Source organism: Vipera berus, assembly GCF_964194415.1.
Source record: "Vipera berus genome assembly, chromosome: 2".
NCBI classification, from domain to species: domain Eukaryota; kingdom Metazoa; phylum Chordata; class Lepidosauria; order Squamata; family Viperidae; genus Vipera; species Vipera berus.
In genome coordinates, this window is record NC_138203.1 from 15,171,817 (window position 1) to 15,191,912 (window position 20,096).

A 20,096-nucleotide genomic window follows, 5' to 3' on the forward strand; every position below is an offset into this window, starting at 1 on the left:
TCCTGTGTCAAATGCCCCTAACCACTTTAAACACTTACAATCTTTATTTGCTAAGATTCAGCCTATGACTCTGAATTAAGTTTTGTTACATTGTCCTCCCACAAATAATCACTCTCCATTTTCAGAAATGTATCTCAGGCACTGTTTAAAGGACACTTCAACAAAGTACACTGAAAGCAAACTACTGTAACAAATTGCAATAAAGGTAGTGCTTGACTTACAGCCATTCATTCTGTGACCATTCAGTTATAAAAGCACTGGAAAAAGTGACTTATGACCGTTTTTCACACTTACAACTGTTGCAGCATCCCCATGGTCACATGGTCAAAATTTGGGCGCTTGGCAACTGGCATGGATACTCCCATGTTACACTTTTGCTCCGCGAGCTGCATTGGCTACCGGTTGCTCTCCGGGTGAGGTTCAAGGTGTTAGTTATGACTTACAAAGCCCTTCATGGCATGGGTCCGGATTACCTACGGCAACACCTGCGGCCGGCGTCAACTTCCCTCCGTCCAGTGCGCTCCCACAGAGAGGGCCTCCTCAGGGTGCCGCCGATCAAAGAATGCCGATTGGTGACCCCCAGGGGGAGGGCCTTCTCTGTGGGCGTGCCAGACCTGTGGAACCGCTTACCGGTTGAGCTCCGGATGGCCCCCAACCTTCGCTCCTTCCGGCGCGATCTCAAAACATTCTTTTTCGAACAAGCTGGCCTGGTCTCATGGGATGGGGTTGGGTTTTTAAAACTAGTTTTAACTTTAATATGTATTGATTTTATGGGCATGATGTTTAATGACTTTTTAATTTTTGTATTCGATTTTTATTGTGTATTGCCCTGTTCACCGCCCTGAGTCCTTCGGGAGAAGGGCGGTATAGAAATCAAATTATTAAATTAAATTATTAAATTAAATTAATGGATAGTTGCACTGTTCTGGGGTCATGTAATCACCGTTTGTAACCTCCCCAGCCGGCTTCTGATAAGCAAAGTTTAATGTGGGAAGCCGGCTGGGAAGCTTACAACGCTTAAAAACTGCATGATTCACTTAAACAACTGCAGTGATTTAACACTTAACAACTGTGACAAAAAAGGTCGCAAAATGGGGCAAAAGTCACTTGACAGCTGCTTTGCATAGCAACAGAAATTTTGGGTACAATTGTGGTAGTAAGTAGAGGACCACCTGTACATTTATAGCTATTTACTTACTTTTTTTTAATCAGAATACAACTGGCGGTGAAAAATAAGATGGCAAATTTCAGTGAAGAACTGGTCATTTAAAAAGGAAGCGATGCTAAGTTGTATGCCTAGCTCAATAACAACATAAGTATTTGAACAAGTTCACTAAAGGAAAAAAAAATGAAGCTAGATTTTAAACTAAGAGAATCTGTACAATGCACACAGGCACCGAAACACAAAAACAAAGATTAGTTTTAAATACGGTTCTATTCTAGAACAGTTTCTAATTCCAAATAATGCAGAACAGCAAGTTTGACAAGTCTAGAGTTGACTCTTCAACAGACCACAAGATAAGTCAACCCTTCAGATGCACCAAATTATCTTCTCCTACTGCAATTGCTCAATTGTGTCTTGTCTGTAACACAAGTGTTCAAAGACTATAAAAAATACCTAAATCAGGGGTCTTCAAACTTGGCCCTTTTATGACTTGTGGACTTCAACTCCCAAAATTCCTCAGCCAGCATGCCTGGCTGGGGAATTCTGGGAGTTGAAGTCCACAAGTCATAAAAAGGCCAGGTTTGAAGACCCCTGACCTAAATGAACAAAGAATACAGATAGTCCTCGATTTACAACTATCTGTTTAGTGACCAAACTTACAATGGCACTGAAAAAAGTGACTTATGTCTGGTCTTCATACTTATGACCGTCGCAGCATCCCTACTTAAGAGTGGTGGTCACTTTCCTCAATAAATAAACAAACAAGTACAGTATAGTGTTTTTGGCTCACTTGTTTGATTCTCTTTATCTAGTTTTAGGATCTGTGTGGAGAACAGATCACGTTTTAGGGGATATTTACGCAAAAATATTGAAAACTCAAAAAGCTTTCACAAAATTTTAAGCACTGTTGTACCCCTAGTTGTACCTCTTAATTTTCTTTAACCTCATGGTTCAGTCTGCATAACCCTACAGGAATTTGGTTTTTTCAATAATTTATGAACTATGTTTTATCATTTGACACAAAAAAACTGGACCCATCGCTTGGCTTTACTTTTCACATCCCAAGATTATTTCATACTGTGAACCTTTCCGCTAGTCAATTAGTCTCTTGACACCCAGTATTCATATTTTCTTTCCTGCATAGTTTGAAATGGGCATTCACCCGTTTCCTTTATTTATTGAATACAAAGTATCTGCCAAATATCTAATTCAGGGGTGTCAAACTCAATTTCATTGAGGGCCGCATCAGCATTGCGGTTGCCCTCAGGGGGCCGGGTGGGTATGGCCTGGGTGGGCGTGGCCTACTGGGTGGGCGTGGCTAGTGCGTATGGCCTACTGGGTGGGCGTGGCCAACTGTACATCGTTTGCATCAAGGGTGCCTATGGGGGCCTGGGCAGGAGTGGGACAGATCTGAGGGTCTCTGGCAGAAGGAGGGTCTCTGGGCCAGGGCCAAGGCAGTGGGGGCCGTTCCCTCACTGTTTCCAGGATGGCTTCGCGGGCCACATAAAACCACTTTGCGGGCCGGATCTGGCCCCCGGGCCTTGTGTTTGACATGTCTGATCTAATTAATTGTTCACTTTTCTAACTTCTTTGGCCCCTGGCCTTTTCTTTTTATTCATTACTCACCTTTGCTTAGCTTTTGTAAGGTTCTTTATGTTTTAGCTTCTCTATGTCCCACAACATGTTTCTATGTAGGTATCCTCAAGTCTTTCTTCCCCTTACAGAAGCTGAATAGCAATTCAGTTCCTTGAGTAACTGCACATTCTAAGAGACTATTATGAAATTGAACACACAGGTGGTCCCTTATGATAGGGAGGTGAATACAGTTCAGAGTTATCACAGTGTTAGAAAGGATACTTTATGGCCCATAGTGCACTTCTGGCTGTCATAAAATGTTGTGCCCCCCTTCCCGACACATGACCCCATTTCAGACAACCGGCTCATTTTTACCACATGTGGTAGGATCCTGCAGCCCTGGGACCGTGATTTGCAACATTTAATAAATAAATCATTATTTTTCTGGAGGGAGAGGGAACCACCCATTTGGGAAAATGGCTTCACACTTACAACTGAGTAATTTGCTTAGGGACAGTGTGATTCACACTTACAACCACATGTTTTGCTTAATATCTGCTGTAAAAACGATCATAAAATTGGGTCTGGTCATGTATGTGCCTCGATTTATAACCAAAAACCCAGTCCCAATTTCGGTTGTAAATCAAGAACCATCTGTATATCACAACATCAAAAACATTACAGAAAGATAGACCTATTTGAACCTGTGACCATTAGTCACAAGTTATGACTGAGACCAGAAAAACAAACAAGCTTAGAAGATAGGCAAGATTTTTAAAAATCTTATGAAAAATTAAGGAGACTGCAAGGAATTATAGCTCACCTGTATACAAATCATGTTTTATATCATTGTTCTAAGCTCCACACTATCAAACGAAGGAATACAAGAATTCTGCTTGATTAGACTGAAGGAACAGGCAGGTGCCTTCCAGATGTTTTGGATAACTTCTCTAAAATCCAACCACACAGCCCATGTTTTAAAATTCTGGGCATTTCATCAAAAACACTCGTCAGAAACCAAATTATCAACCCCCTATTATTCTGTATCCAACAGCAGTCAATTGTATTTTAACTTGTGCTGTCCATATCTTGCCTTTCATCCAGGAAATTTAAAGGATCGACTGAGTTTCTTAGGCAGGCCACAAAAAAATGCAATAATGTTAATAACCCCTACTTGCTGCTTATTTTCAGCAACTGGTTTTCAAAGAACCCACCATCTAAACAAAAATTTACTGAGATGCTATGGCCAAAATCCATCAGCACAACTTCCTCCAACACGAATGTATCTGAATCTCTTCCAAAATGCTTTCAGCCAGCAATCAACACTATACTTTTAAAAAATGACAGCAGAGATTGTTATTAATCAGTTATGCCTGAAGTACAAGATCTCTTAAGTTCAATTGAACTGCAGCCAAAATATTCATTGATGGTTCACCAAGTTTGTGAGAAAACCCTGGCAGTGCCCAATAATCCCAGAAAAAAGGCATGGCCAGATGTGTTCACTGATATCATTTAGGCCAATGTCTTTCCAGAATTGTAAAGTAGCTGATGATTCCCATTTTCTTTTATATTAAGTTGTATATCCACTTCTCAGTGCCCATAAACTGCAGACTGAAATATGAAATCCTCTGGAAGTCTTCCACTCCGGGACGTTATTAAAACAAAATGGCAGCTGGTTATGAACAGTCATGTTGTTAAGAATAATATCTATACTCCAAGTAGAATAATGTAATCTTACTAATTGTGCTGTCTTTATGCTTCACTTTCCCATCAGAAAAACCAGTTAGGGAGAAGATTTATATTTCTAGTCACCAGAAGATGGATTTGATACTTAAATGCTCTTCCTGCAAGGTAGATCAATATAGAGCACTCTTTGTGATCCAGCATGGCTGAAATCTGAGGAAGAGAATTTACCCATTTAAAATATTATATAATGGTAGCTGGCTCTCTGCTGGAGCTATCCTATAAATCTGTGAATAATGTGGGAATGTCCAACAGAGCTATAAAGAAGGAAGGAGGCAATATTTTGCTAGTTGTGAATACCACAACCTCCCACTCCATTAATTGTGAAGCAGGAAACTGAATTCCCCATATTTCCTGTTTGTAGGAGACAAGATGTTCTTTGTCCAAGGTACATTTAAGTAAACCCTCTGAGCTTCACATTTAATTTGAGTCAAGTACATTCCTTGGAGTGGGTTGGGAATGGAAAGAAGTTAGGGAGAAATATTGTATCTGTTTGATGGAATTAGGAAAATGAATTTGTGTACGAGATAGCAAACTGGCTTTGAAATTCCTTGATCTAGTGCAGGGCTAGGCAACCTTGGCTCTTTCATGACATGTGGACTTCAACTGCCAGAAGCTGGCTCAGGAATTCTGGGAGTTGAAGTCCACAAGTTATAAAAGAGCCAAGGTTGCCTACCCCTAATCTAGTGGAATATACATAGCCCGAGACTGTCCTATTTCCCTATCCCCACAAGTTAAAATTAAGACTGTCAAAGACAAACTTCTAGGAGAGAATGTTTCTGGTAAACTGACTGATGGTTTAATGATCCACCCTAAGCATTTAAATGAGATTTAGCTATAATGTAGTCCGAGTGTGCTTTTAGCATCAGTCAGTGTCCTCTATTCCAGTGGGTTGATTGGAAGTAATGATTGTGTTCCAACCTCTGGCTTGGTTTGGAAGTAGACTCCTCATTCAGTTTGTACAACATCCTTAACTGGTTCCATGTGTCAAGATTGCTGAAACTAGCCATCCAACGCAAAGATTAAATTGCCTTATTTGGCACTATTCTGTGCCTGTGGGTCTTCTGATCTGATTCTGAAATAGAAGAGGAAGCCCCTGTAGTAGCCTACACTGAAGAAAAGCACATGGAACTAAGCTCAGTGCTGTAATCATGCTTGACAGTTTTATAAGTCAGCCTTCCATATATTAGGATCTCTTTCCTATCTTATGAATTTATTTCTGGGGCAGGAACTACTTCATTTCTTCTGTGCTAATGGTGACCCCAGATATAAGACCTATATGATGATTGGGTAGATTCAAAAAAGGAGAAAAAGAAAGTTGGAGGTTTGTAAGTGCCAGTAGATATGACCATTTCTCTTGGGTTCTTAAATGAGCCTCAAGGATTGTTGTTAGCTCACTGGGTACTGATGCAGGACAAAAAGATAAGCTTTCAATTGAAACTGATTACTACTATATATAAAACAGAGGCCTGGATCCTGATTGGGATATGAGGAGGCCAATTGACTATGTACAGTCATCCAGCAGAATGAATTCAATTAATTAATATTTTCTTCTTAAAAGCTTTGCTATCTATTGGAACTATTCTGAGATCCAAGGTTCAAAATAGTTTTCTTTAAAAAAAAAGATTTTATTAGTTCTTTTTTCCTTATATAGCGTGCAGTCTGGCTTCAGAAGCGCTAATACATAGTCATAGTCAAAAATCAAATGCACAGGTATAGTATAGGTGGTACCTTGCTCAATAGTAGTAACTGTGAGAGGGATCTCGGAGTCCTAGTAGACAATCACTTCAATATGAGCCAGCAGTGTGCTGCAGCTGCCAAAAAAGCCAACACAGTGCTAGGCTACATTAACAGAGGGATAGAATCAAGATCAAGTGAAGTACTAATACCACTTTACAATGCTTTGGTAAGGCCACACCTGGAATACTGCATCCAGTTTTGGTCACCACGATGTAAAAAAGATGTCGAGACTCTAGAAAGGGTACAGAGAAGAGCAACAAAGATGATTAGGGGGCTGGAGGCCAAAACATATAGGGAACGGTTGCTGGAATTGGGTATGTGTAGTTTAACGAAGAGAAGAGTGAGGGGTGACATGATAGCAGTGTTCCAATATCTCAGGGGCTACCACAAAGAAGAGGGAGTCAAGCTATTCTCCAAAGCACCTGAAAGCAGGACAAGAAGCAACGGATGGAAACTAGTCAAGGAGAGAAGCAACCTAGAACTAAGGAGAAACTTCCTGACAGTTAGAACAATTAACCAGTGGAACAACCTGCCTCCAGAGGTGGTGAATGCTCCAACACTGGAGGTTTTTAAGAAGAGACTGGACAGCCATTTGCCTGAAATGGTATAAGGTTTCCTGCCTGAGCAGGGGGTTGGACTAGATGACCTCCAAGGTCCCTTCCTTCTTCTTCTTCTTCTTCTTCTTCTTCTTCTTCTTCTTCTTCTTCTTCTTCTTCTTCTTCTTCTTCTTCTTCTTATTATTATTATTATTATTATTATTATTATTATTATATTATTATAATATTATTATTATTATTATTATTATTATTATTATTATTATTATTATTATTATTATTATTATTATTATTATTTCCTAATCTTTGGTTCTTTCTTCTAGCCATTTGTAGAATGACTCCCAGCTTTGGTAGCATTCTGTTTCTTCTTTATCTTTCAGTCTCATAGTTAATCTGTCCATCTCTGCACATTCCAATATTTTTAAAATTACTTCTTCCTCTGGTGGTATTCCTTCATTTTTCCAGTACTGCGCGAAGGTTATTCTTGCTGCTGTTGTAATGTGTAGAACCAAATATAAACTTTGTTTATTAATCTTTTTTCTGGTATTATACCTAATAGAAAAAGTTCTGGATTAAATACTACCGTATATACTTGAGTATAAGCCGAATTTTTCAGCCCACTTTTTGGGCTGAAAAATTCCACTTCGGCTTATACTCCAGTCAACAAAAAAACTTACTGAGGACTTGTGCGCGGCCGAGGCTTTTGAGCTTCCGGGATCGCGCTCACCTCTCCCAAGCCACCGCCGTCCGGAGACCTGCCGAAGTTTGGGGAGGTTTGGGGAGGTGCGCGCGCACCTCCCCAAAAGTCCCCAAACGAAGCCGGGTCTCCGTTCCTCTGCGCCCTGCCTGCCTGCTTCTTTCCACAGCGGAAAGAAGCAGGCAGGCAGGGGGCGGAGGAACGGAGACCCGGCGACGTTTGGGGAGGTTTGGGCGCCTCTCCAAATATCCCCAAACGTCGCCGGGTCTCCGTTCCTCTGTGCCCTGCCTGCCTGCTTCTTTCCACAGCGGAAAGAAGCAGGCAGGCAGGGGGCGGAGGAACGGAGACCCGGCGACGTTTGGGGAGGTTTGGGCGCCTCTCCAAATATCCCCAAACGTCGCCGGGTCTCCGTTCCTCTGTGCCCTGCCTGCCTGCTTCTTTCCACAGCGGAAAGAAGCAGGCAGGCAGGGGGCGGAGGAACGGAGACCCGGCGACGTTTGGGGAGGTTTGGGCGCCTCTCCAAATATCCCCAAACGTCGCCGGGTCTCCGTTCCTCTGTGCCCTGCCTGCCTGCTTCTTTCCACAGCAGAAAGAAGCAGGCAGGCAGGGGGCGGAGGAACGGAGACCCGGCGACGTTTGGGGAGGTTTGGGCGCCTCTCCAAATATCCCCAAACGTCGCCGGGTCTCCGTTCCTCTGTGCCCTGCCTGCCTGCTTCTTTCCACAGCAGAAAGAAGCAGGGAGGCAGGGGGCGGAGGAAAGGAGACCCGGCGACGTTTGGGGATATTTGGAGAGGCGCCCAAACCTCCCCAAACGTCGCCGGGTCTCCGTTCCTCCGCCCCCTGCCTCCCTGCTTCTTTCTGCTGTGGAAAGAAGCAGGCAGGCAGGGCACAGAGGAACGGAGACCCGGCGACATTTGGGGATATTTGGAGAGGCGCCCAAACCTCCCCAAACGTCGCCGGGTCTCCGTTCCTCCGCCCCCTGCCTCCCTGCTTCTTTCTGCTGTGGAAAGAAGCAGGCAGGCAGGGCACAGAGGAACGGAGACCCGGCGACGTTTGGGGATATTTGGAGAGGCGCCCAAACCTCCCCAAACGTCGCCGGGTCTCCGTTCCTCCGCCCCCTGCCTCCCTGCTTCTTTCTGCTGTGGAAAGAAGCAGGCAGGCAGGGCACAGAGGAACGGAGACCCGGCGATGTTTGGGGATATTTGGAGAGGCGCCCAAACCTCCCCAAACGTCGCCGGGTCTCCGTTCCTCCGCCCCCTGCCTCCCTGCTTCTTTCCGCTGTGGAAAGAAGCAGGCAGGCAGGGCACAGAGGAACGGAGACCCGGCGACGTTTGGGGATATTTGGAGAGGCGCCCAAACCTCCCCAAACGTCGCCGGGTCTCCGTTCCTCCGCCCCCTGCCTCCCTGCTTCTTTCCGCTGTGGAAAGAAGCAGGCAGGCAGGGCACAGAGGAACGGAGACCCGGCGACGTTTGGGGATATTTGGAGAGGCGCCCAAACCTCCCCAAACGTCGCCGGGTCTCCGTTCCTCCGCCCCCTGCCTCCCTGCTTCTTTCTGCTGTGGAAAGAAGCAGGCAGGCAGGGCACAGAGGAACGGAGACCCGGCGACGTTTGGGGATATTTGGAGAGGCGCCCAAACCTCCCCAAACGTCGCCGGGTCTCCGTTCCTCCGCCCCCTGCCTCCCTGCTTCTTTCTGCTGTGGAAAGAAGCAGGCAGGCAGGGCACAGAGGAACGGAGACCCGGCGACGTTTGGGGATATTTGGAGAGGCGCCCAAACCTCCCCAAACGTCGCCGGGTCTCCGTTCCTCCGCCCCCTGCCTCCCTGCTTCTTTCTGCTGTGGAAAGAAGCAGGCAGGCAGGGCACAGAGGAACGGAGACCCGGCGACGTTTGGGGATATTTGGAGAGGCGCCCAAACCTCCCCAAACGTCGCCGGGTCTCCGTTCCTCCGCCCCCTGCCTCCCTGCTTCTTTCTGCTGTGGAAAGAAGCAGGCAGGCAGGGCACAGAGGAACGGAGACCCGGCGACGTTTGGGGATATTTGGAGAGGCGCCCAAACCTCCCCAAACGTCGCCGGGTCTCCGTTCCTCCGCCCCCTGCCTCCCTGCTTCTTTCTGCTGTGGAAAGAAGCAGGCAGGCAGGGCACAGAGGAACGGAGACCCGGCGACGTTTGGGGATATTTGGAGAGGCGCCCAAACCTCCCCAAACGTCGCCGGGTCTCCGTTCCTCCGCCCCCTGCCTGCCTGCTTCTTTCCGCTGTGGAACGAAGCAGCCTGAACGAAGCAGGCTGCTTCTTTCCACTGCGGAACGAAGCAGCCTGCCTGCTTCTTTCCGCTGCGGAACGAAGCAGCCGGCGGCGGAGGCTTGCAGAACGGCGGATCGGCTTATACTCAAGTCACCAACTTTTTCCAGTTTTTGGGGGTGAAATTGGGGGTCTCGGCTTATACTCGAGTCGGCTTATACTCAAGTATATACGGTACATGTTTTCCCAACATTTTTTCTAACCAAGCATGTATTTTTTTCCAATAAGCCTTATCAAAATAGTTCTATTATCTTTATTTAGGCACCACAAATAAGAACCACAATTGAGAAATCCTCTTTAAGTCTATGCATTCTACATTGCTCATGTCCCACAAATGCTTTATTTACCTTTCATTCTAAGATGAACTTGAGGAGATGGCATAAATCTGCCTCTTTTCTGAGTTCTACATTCCTGCAGCGCCAACTCATCAGCAACCATCTGCTCTGGCAGGTGTATTTTCCACTATGGCAAAATGTCTACTGCTGCAGGTCTATCTGATAAATAAAGGTGTCATATTGAGGGAAATTTACTTCGGTTCTTGCCTCCTCTGCCTGGTTACTGGGTGGGTGTTTCAGATATTGAACCTGGGAGCCCCAGTGTATGCTTCCTACTTCTACTTCCTGTTTGGAAGAAGATAGGGGTTTTGATTTTATTAAAAGAGGAGTCAGTGCTTTCCTTATGCCTTCTTTTTCTACATCCTGAGTGCTATAGGTAAAAACTTCTAGTCCAGTCTGATTATCTCCCTGAACAGCTTCTCTTTAAAAAATTTGTTCAGAAGATGATGGCTGGAAAATATTTTCCATGCATTCCCAGCCTGTGGGCAGATCATAGAAACAGAGAACCTTCTCCATTGCAAAACTGAAAATAAAAATGAAGTTGCAGTGTTTTTTCACTCCTTTGGTTCCTCCAAAGCAGGGGTCTTCAAACTTGGCCCTTTTATGGTTTGTGGACATCCACTCCCAGGCAAGCTGGCTGAGGAATTCTGGGAGTTGGTCCACAAGTCATAAAAGGGCCAAGTTTGAAGACCCCTGCTCCAAAGGAACCTGCTGTTTTTTTTCACTCTTTTGGTTCCTACCTCCAAATAAGCAGACGATGAAAGTCAATCAGAGCCCCTGGATGGGCTTTTGGGAGTGAAATGGCAAATTCTCTACAAAGAGGTATGGACTCCTCTTGCCATATTATTATTTAGCTCTGGGGAAAGCATAATGGAATTCCTATCCCCTGTATAGAAATCAGGACCAGTCAAAACGACCCAGGCCTGGGCCACTATGTCAGCTCATACCACTCTAGCACTTTCCTTGCAAATGTTTTTTTTTCCCCTAACACAGCTCCACATTCATTTTTTCGTTCCTCTACCGTCATTCTCTTGGTGGGGAAAAAGGAGATTATTTTTCCTGAGGCTTTTGAAAGTTGGATGCTGTCAGAGTACTCTTTCTGACCTCTCTCCTAGAATCTCCTGATATCCTTTACATCTCCTGCCAACTTGCCTATTTGCTTTGGTAGTGACCAATTCATAACTGGCTTCGGTTGTCTGGCTAGCTGACCTGGCTTTATCTTCTTGTGTTCGTAACTCCCCAAGATTTTGGAGAAATGTTCTTTGCATCTTCTAAAAAGCCACCCAAGCTGATGTCACCTGAAGCCTAGTCTGCTGAGAAGGGAAGATTTCTGGGCAGTCTTCAGCACTGCCGTACTGTGGATAGGCTCAAAGCCCCCACGCTCTGTTGCGCCACATATGAAAGTCCAATTTGTATTCTTTCCTCATCTCCTTGACTGTTTTCCTGCCCTGGCCATCTGAGGTACTGCCTCCTGCAATTGATCAGTGGGTATACGGCTAAAAGGACACACTTTCCCACAGAATCGGAGCACAGTAGACAAAAGCCGTTTCTTCCTCCAGAAAGCAGAACAGAAAAGGAGGGAATGTCTCCTCCTGGATAGGAAGAAAGCTTAAGCCAGTATTTCTCAACCTGTGGCTGCCTGGATAATACTGGGAGTTGAAGTCATGTATCCTCAAGTTGCCAAGTTGGAAAAACACTGGCTTAAGTCTTTACTTTCCAAGGAGAAAGTTGCAGGGGGTCCACCTTACTCATTTTCATTTTACATCCTTTCAAACTTTTGCACCTCTGGTATTATTGAGCCAATCCTAGCCCCAGACTGGCTATTACTACTGCTCCAGTCTGGGTTGGGTTTAAGAAGAGACTGGATTTAATCGATTTAAGAAGAGACTGGACAGCCACTTGTCTGAAATGGAATGGGTCTCCTGCTTGAACGGGGGTGGGTGGGGGGGGTGGGGGTGGGGGTGGTGGGGGTGGTTGGGGGTTTGGACTAGAAGACCTTTCAGCTCTATTTTGATCTTATTTTAACTGGGGTTTTATTTATACAGGGACAAATATAATTTCTTTTTAAACTTGTTTTAACTTTTGTATTTTGGTTTTTAATTCCCCTGTAAACCGCCCTGAGTCCTTCGGGAAAGGGCGGTATATAAATGTAATAAAATAAATAAATAAATAAATAAATAATTCTGATTCAATTTGACTTTAATATATCCACGCTAGATATACAGTTTTGAGCAAATGGTCCAAAAAATCGGCCTCCAGCTACTCAGCGAAGGTTCCTCGCTCCCCAGACAGGAAAGGGGACGCCACAAACCATAAGACACCGCCTCAACACCCTCCACCCCGAAAAAGCCGCCTCCCTTCTCCAGCGACGCTTGCCAGGCCGCTCGTGTGAACCCTTTGACGCGGGTCTGTTCCCAACAGGGAGGAAAACCCTCGCGGAGACCCGACATGGGCGGCGAAGGGGGCTCCTTCACTCACCCTCTCATGGTGAACTTGGTCACCGCCAGCCGGCAGCCGGCGGCGCTCAGTTCGCTCTGGAAGTCGGCGTCGTTAGCGATCACCTTCACCCCGACCATCCCGGCAGCGACTCACGGGCGGCGGGGGCTGCTAAACGGCAGGACAGCGCCGGCTGCGGTAGACGCGGCAATTCGTCGCCCGGTATCTGCACAGTCACCGCGGGAAGGAGGAAGACGCACGCCCAGCATGCACCACAGCATCTTTTGCGCAGGCGCGGGGAGCTCAGCCCTTTCCCGCTCCTTCCTTAACCTTAACCCGCGCGAGTCGTTCAGGCTCAGGGATAGAGCGGTGAAGGGGGTGAGGGGGAAAGGTTGGGCAGAGCCAACTTCCGGTAAGCGTGGAGGGGAAGAATAAAAAAAAAAGAAACCACTGAGGCGATTGAGCGCAGAGAGGCGCCGGTCTAAGCGTGGTTGCCTCTCTATGGTGAGCCGCTGTAAGAAGTGGGGAAGATTGAGAGCGGAAGGCCTCGATTTTAGGCGGAAGTCAACTTGACCGAGGGCTGGAGCCTTTTAGGTTCTGGAAAGGAGCAAGTTTGCCTGCCATCTTGGTTGTGGGCATGAGATGTCTGGATAGAAATACAGGTCCTTTGGTGAGATTCTGGAGCAGTGTTTCTCAACCGTGGCAGTTTTAAGATGTGTGGACTTCAATTCCCAGAATTCCCCAGCCAGTCAGCTGGTCCAAACTTTTTGAAATTGGCTGAAGTTGAGAAACACTCTTCTGGAGATACGGAAGCTTTAGAAATTGTCTCTGTGTGTCATTATGTATATACGGCGCTTTTCTGCTGTAACTTTTTGAATTACCGTATTTTTGTTTATGTAGAGTGGCTTAAACCTTTGTGGTATGCTATTTTGAAAATGTGCTTTTACTAGGATTCTTTTAAAACTGGGTACATTCGCCAGAGAAAATTGAATAGCATCAGCAAAGGTATTTTACTGGAAGCTTTACTATATGCTGTTTTAGGTAATTCGTTACTTAATACCTTGATTATCTCTTAGGCCAGATCAAAATTCAAAATATAAAATACAGAACCATTAAAGAAATACTGTAATAATTATGCCATTCGTTACTTGAATTTTAGCTTCAGTGAAACAGTGGTAATTTAATTCAACGTGTATGATTGTCCGCCTTGAAACATGACTGAGGTGATGGCAACAGTTAAAACAATTACAGCATAATCAGTGCAGCCAAGGTAAAACAAAACACACTCCCCCCTATCTTTGTCTCCATCTTTTTTGCACCATAAGCCCCCATTTATATCCCAAAGGTGCTTTTTTTTCGGAGTCCAAGTGGACTTCCTTGTTTTTCTCTGGATGACTGAGAATCTCCATAGACATTCCCCCTTTTACGGAAGCTGACAATGTCAGAAAGCATTAAGTTGCTGGCGCCCACTATGTTCTAAGAAGAGGGAGTCAAGCTATTCTCCAAAGCACCTGAAAGCAGGACAAGAAGCAACGGATGGAAACTAGTCAAGGAGAGAAGCAACCCAGAACACTAAGGAGAAACTTCCTGACAGAACAACTAACCAGTGGAACAACCTGCCTCCAGAAGTGGTGAATGCTCCAACACTGGAAGTTTTTAAGAAGAGACTGGACAGCCATTTGTCTGAAATGGTATAGGGTTTCCTGCCTTAGCAGGGGGTTGGACTAGATGACCTCCAAGGTCCCTTCCAACTACTACTTCTACTTCTTCTTCTTCTTCTCCTCCTCCTCCTTCTCCTCCTCCTCCTTCTCCTCCTCCCAGGACCCTCCCTTACATGCCTGCATCTCCTGCCCCATTAACATTTCGCTCTAGCACTGATGATGCTACCTAGTCTGGGTAATGAAACGTCTGTAAGAACACAAGCAAGCTCAGAGAGCACCAAAGGACCCCCCATGTCAAGCCTGAGCTACAAAACACTCTCCTTTATTAACGCATTTCGCTTTGCTTTCTTCTTCAACCCGCGCTCTCCTTCCCCGCCCCGTGCTAAGAGGGGCGTCGATGCCATACGTCATCTCGGAAACCCGACCCCCCCCGTTCCGCCCCGCCTCTCCGTCTCCATGGCTACAGCCTCTCGCGGCCGAGGCGGCTGCCGCCGAGCACCGCGCGGGTCTTTTGCGACACTTGCGGCAGCCGTCGCGGCCGCTGCCAGTCCGTCAGCTGATTTCCAGCGGCTGCGTTGAGCCCCGGCTTCGAGGGGCGAGCAGGAAGCGGAGCCGGCGAGGGCGGTCGCGGGAGGCTGAAGGCGCCCTTCTTCCAGCAGGAGGAGGAACAGGAGGCTGCTCCACGCGGCCGAAGCAGGTACTAGTCCGTCGGGGCAGCACGACCCTTGTTTTCGGCTGAATTAAGGTTGCCATTCGGGTAGAAGTTGACCGTCTGCAGCCCTCAGGCTTCCCCCTCTGCCTTATGGTTCCCTCCCAACCATCTTTTCGTTTCCAGAGCTGACAGCAGGATCCCGTGGCTTCCTCCGCCGCCCCTCTTCTCCTTCACCTTCTTATTTGACTCTTTCCCCCATTTCCGAAGTGTGTTTGTGTGTCTCTGCGCGGTGTGTGTGCCTGGCAAACCCTTTACAACCAGGAGGGATTTGTAAGCACCCACTTCAACCCCCCCCCCCACTCCGCATCTCCTCCTGTCTCCTCTCTCAGATGTGGTTTTGTGCGTGATGCTTTCTTTTTTTTTTAAGGGTTATTTTCAGGGTGAGTTGATGCGAGTTGCTTTATCTGGGAAGCAAGATGACATTTTTAGAGAAATTCACTCATTTAGCTTCCCCGGGTGGGAAGCCTTGTTTTTTTCTCTCTGTGGATCTCTTCAAACAGGTTTCCTACCACCACCACCCCGCCTTCGATCGATCGATGGATCGATTGTGTGCCATCAAGTCATTTTTACCTCCTAGCGACGGCATAAGATACGTTTGCTCCATGAGGATTTGTCCCTAATCTGGTCTTCCAGCATTGCACCCATTACTGCTGAAATTCGGTTCATTCATTCCGCATCTTCTCTTTCCTTTCACCTTTCCCAGCATTAGATCCTTTTCCTTATCTTTGCATAATGTCTCTGAAATGAGATATCGTGAGCTTGCTCATTTGTGACATGAGTGAGAACTCTGGGTTGTTTTTGATCACACATGCTTACCATAAATCTCACCCAGTGGGCTCTCTTCTCTCCTCTCCTCCCCTTCTCCTCCCCTCCCCTTCTTTTCTCTTCTCTTCTCTTCCAGAGATGGGGACATCGCTACTACCCCATTTGTACCAGGTGTGCCTCTCCCCGCTCTGATATTTTTCACCCCATTTGAATGTCACCCTTTTGAGTAGCCAGATCAACTCATTTCTGCCTGTGTCAGATGCAACCTTGTTTTCCTGGCAAGAGATCCCCGCTTTGCCCACTTATCATTAACTCATACTTGTTCTGGCAGGTTTTCCTCAGCCCCAAAATGAGAATCAGTTTTTCCATTGTGTTTTAGTAAGATGATCTATTTTTGCATCCATGAAACTGAAATGTACACATGGATCAGTGCACATATTATAGTTCTCTTAAAACTCTTCACCCAAATCCAGAGATGAGCTTGGGGAACCATGAGAATTCTAGGAGAACATAAATTTCTTTCTTTCTTTCTTTTTAAATAGTTACTGCTTTGTATTGATTATTTCATATGGAAGGAAGTGGTCTGGTGATCCCGGAGATGCATTTTTATGTTAGCGCACAGATGAATATTTAGCATCATGTTTTTGTAGTAAAACCACTGCTTTGAGGATGGTCAGAGATTGTAGTTTTGCTGATTTCAATGGCAGATTCCTTATTGGAACCCATATAATAAAAGACACTCTCTTCTTCCATTTGATGTGAGAGAAAGGATCTCTTTTCTGCGCATACTCTATTTGGATAGCTAATATTCCTTATGCTATACTTGATTTTCCGTAGGATACAGTACCGGGTTACACTGATAAATAGTAACACTAATTCTCTTCTCCTTTCCAGATTTTATTTCCTGCATAACATTAGAGAGGTACAAAATTTGTTATGTGTAATTTATATATGAACCGAGCATTCTGTCCCAAAGCTGCTTTTTCAAGACACCTGGACTTTTCTTTGTATTTTTTCCCTTGAAGGCATTTTGCTTCTCATCCAAGAATCTACTTCAATTCTGAATGCTGAGGGCAGTACGGGGGGGGGGGCAGTTGGGGAAATGGAAGGATTTATATTCCTTGCAGTCATTTGTAGTTAGGGTTATCTGTACTAAGGACCAGATGATTGCAAGGAATATAAATCCTTCCATTCTCCCCACCACCATCCAGAATCGAAGAAGCTTCTTGAATGAGAAGTGAAATGTCTTTAAGGAAAAAACAAAGAAAAGTCCAACTGCCTTTTGAAAAAGCATCTTTGGGACAACCATGACCTGGATGACTGAAAATCTTCATAGACATCTAGAACAGTGGTTCTGAACCCGTGGTCCCCAGACCCCTGGGGGGGAGAGGGCTGCAATGTCATCACAGGGGATCCACAAAGGCCTGAAGAAATGTTATGATTTAAATCTTGAGATAGGTCTTGGGGGTCTGTGGTCATGGTTATGGCCACGAAATGTATTTAAAGGGGGTTACGTGGTGAAGAAAAGGTTGAGAACCACTGATCTAGCGCATTCTGTTTCCTTCCATATCATGCTATTGGGGGTTGGGGGGTTGGTTGGGCTTATTTTGTCTGGATAATTATACCTGGAACTGATTGGAGCGCTTGTGGTTTGGAGGCTCAACCTGTGAAAACTGTTAGACATTAATTAGCATGTTCCAAAGGGAAGTTAGGTTGATTTAGGAATGGCATTAGAAAACTACTAGAGTTTATGGTTTGTTTTCACTAAGATCATTGGTGGTTAAGAAAACCATAATAGTGTGAACCATTATCATAAATCATGTTTTACAAACAGTAACAAATCATACAATGTTATCAATTGAAACCAAATAAATCCAATTGTGCGCTAGTTTGCTCTGGTTGCTGATTGCTTCTTTTCTTTCCTCATCCTTCTTTCAAATTATCTCTTTAGCACATGTTCTTTTCCAATGGCTACTGTTTTGGGAAATAAGAACTGTGGAGATTCCTAGCCATCCAGGTCATGGTTGTCCCAAAGGTGCTTTTTCAAAAGGCAACTGGACTTTGTCTTTTGCAAAACAAAAGTCCAGTTTTTCAAAACGAACTCCAGTTGCCTTTTAAAATAATTGCTTACTATTGAAATCATGATTGGTAAATCAAAGTGCTGAGCCTTTTTGGTGTAGCAACTGTGTTTTGTGAAAATCTTCAGCTTTTGCGATCATGGCTTAAATGAATTTCATTTCTATTTATGATTACTATATTGGTTTATTGCCAAATAACCATACACAGAATTGCTATGTTGAAGCAGAATTAAATTGGCTTTTTTTTCTACCATGCTGATTAATATCCAATGTGAAGTTAATGTAATTACTTAGGGAGATTTTTTTTATGGGTATTGCTCTAGAATATAAATATGGCTCAGCAGTACATACTTCAAATAAGTGTACATGTAAATGAGTGGATTTATTTTAAGTATCATTGATTTAAGGAACATAACCTTAACTGAACAATTGAGAGGTATTTTATGTGTAGGGGAATTCTATTTTCCATCATCGGATAATTTTCCAAATACAAGATTTGATTTGGGTACAATACTTTTCACATTTGTAGAATGTTGAAGTGTCTTTAATATTTCTGTTGATTATGGAGGGTTGTGTTCACCCAGTGTGCTTAAACTTTGTTTGTTTAAACAAGATTATTGAATAGATAAGGCTTGGCATTAACATTTGATGCTTTTAAACCATCATTTACATATCCTAGTCTATATTAGGCTAACCATAAACAAGTAAGCTACATTTTGGTTCATCGAGTTGTTGAAACCAGTGTGATGAAAGTATATGAATTGCTGTATTTATACCTATCTTTCTTTTTTTGGGAATTTAAAATGATTGTGGGCCTCCCCTAATTTAATCCTGCCCATGAGGCAGACTGAATTGAGAGAAAGTGACTACAGGTAGTTCTTGATTTATCCCCACAATTAAACCCAAATTTTCTGTTGCTAAGCAAGACAGTTGTTACGTGAGTTTGGGCCTATTTTATGACCTTTCTTGCCACTGTGATTAAGTGAATCATTGGAGTTGTTAAGTGAATCAGGCATCCCCATTGACTTTGCTTGTCAGAAGGTTACAAAAAATGATCACGGGACCACTGCCACCGCCATAAATATGGGCCAGTTGCCAAGCGTCTGAATTTTGACCATGTGACCACGGGGAGGCTGCAATGGGCATAAGTGTGAAAAATGGCCATAAATCAATTGAGATTAGACCTTTCCCAAATGCCTTAGCTGCTATATCACAAGGAAGCTTAAGCACTGGCTTTGTCTTCGATGAGATGCCTGTCTTTACTTGTGTACATAAAGAGATTTTAACCTACTTTTCTGGTTTGGATCCTATCTGGGCAAAGCACAGCAACATTTACAGCTAACAGAATAATTTGTGCAGGCTTTTCTGGTATTCATGTGTGCGGAATAATATGTGCACAGTTTCCATTGAAAAAAGTTAATTCAAAGTGGGAAAATTTTCCTTGGATATATCCATGAAGTCCTTAGGTGTCAAACTTCAGAACTGTTCTTGTTACCTCAGAGCAATGCTCAATTTTCATGATGTATTTTAGGCCATGGTTTGTTAAAGAAGTAGCATTTGGCTAGGTTCCGACAGCATGTTAAGCCATGAGTCAGGGCTTACAGGCTTCAGGAAATGAATTCATATAGTAAACCCAAACGAAAAAAAATGTTCATTACAGCAATAGCAGTAGCATTTAAACTTATATACCAGCCCATAGTGCTTTACAGCAATCTCTGGGTGGTTTACAACATAAACATTATTTGCATATTGCCCCCAACAATCTGGATCCTGATTTTACCAACCTTGAAAGAATGGAAGGCTTAGTCAAACTTAAGCCCCATCAGGATCGGACTCCAGGCTGTGGGCAGAATTTGCCTGCAGTACTAAACTTCAGCTACTGCGCTACCAAGTCTCCATTATTAATTAATTCCACTTCTATACCACTTGCAGTATCTCACTGAAATGACTGGGGGGGGGGTTACAATAAAATTGTGGATTTGCAATTACGGATTTACCATAAAATTATGGTTTAATATGGTATGAATCCAGGTTAAGTGTTCTTGAATATAATTAATTTTCTTAAAAATATATATTTTTTTATTTGTGGCTCAGTGGGTTAGGACGCTGAGCTTGTCGATCAGATGGTCGGCAGTTTGGCGGGTCGAATCCCGAGTGCCGCATAACAGAGTGAGCACCTGTTACTCGTCCCAGCTTCTGCCAACCTAGCAGTTCGAAAGCATGTAAAAATGCAAGTAGAAAAATAGGGACCACTACAGTGGGAAGGTAACAGCGTTCCGTGCGCCTTTGGCGTCTAGTCATGCCGGCCACATGACCACGGAGACGTCCTCGGACAAGC

The 20,096-nt window shown here is 44.6% G+C and overlaps 2 protein-coding genes across 3 annotated transcripts in view; one reads left to right on the plus strand and one right to left on the minus strand.

The window, feature by feature from the left end:
• TXNL1 (thioredoxin like 1) overlaps window positions 1-12,882 on the minus strand; it is a 30,033-nt gene extending 17,151 nt beyond the window's left edge. The window contains exon 1 of the mRNA XM_081320807.1: window positions 12,585-12,882. Coding sequence (XP_081176933.1) covers window positions 12,585-12,682 — 98 coding nt within the window. The 5' untranslated portion in view covers window positions 12,683-12,882. The remainder of the gene's footprint in view (window positions 1-12,584) is intronic.
• A 1,879-nt stretch (window positions 12,883-14,761) lies between these two features.
• WDR7 (WD repeat domain 7) overlaps window positions 14,762-20,096 on the plus strand; it is a 242,885-nt gene continuing 237,550 nt past the window's right edge. For both annotated transcript variants that reach the window (XM_081317822.1, XM_081317821.1), the window contains exon 1: window positions 14,762-14,900. The gene's annotated coding sequence lies outside the window, so the exon portion shown is untranslated. The remainder of the gene's footprint in view (window positions 14,901-20,096) is intronic.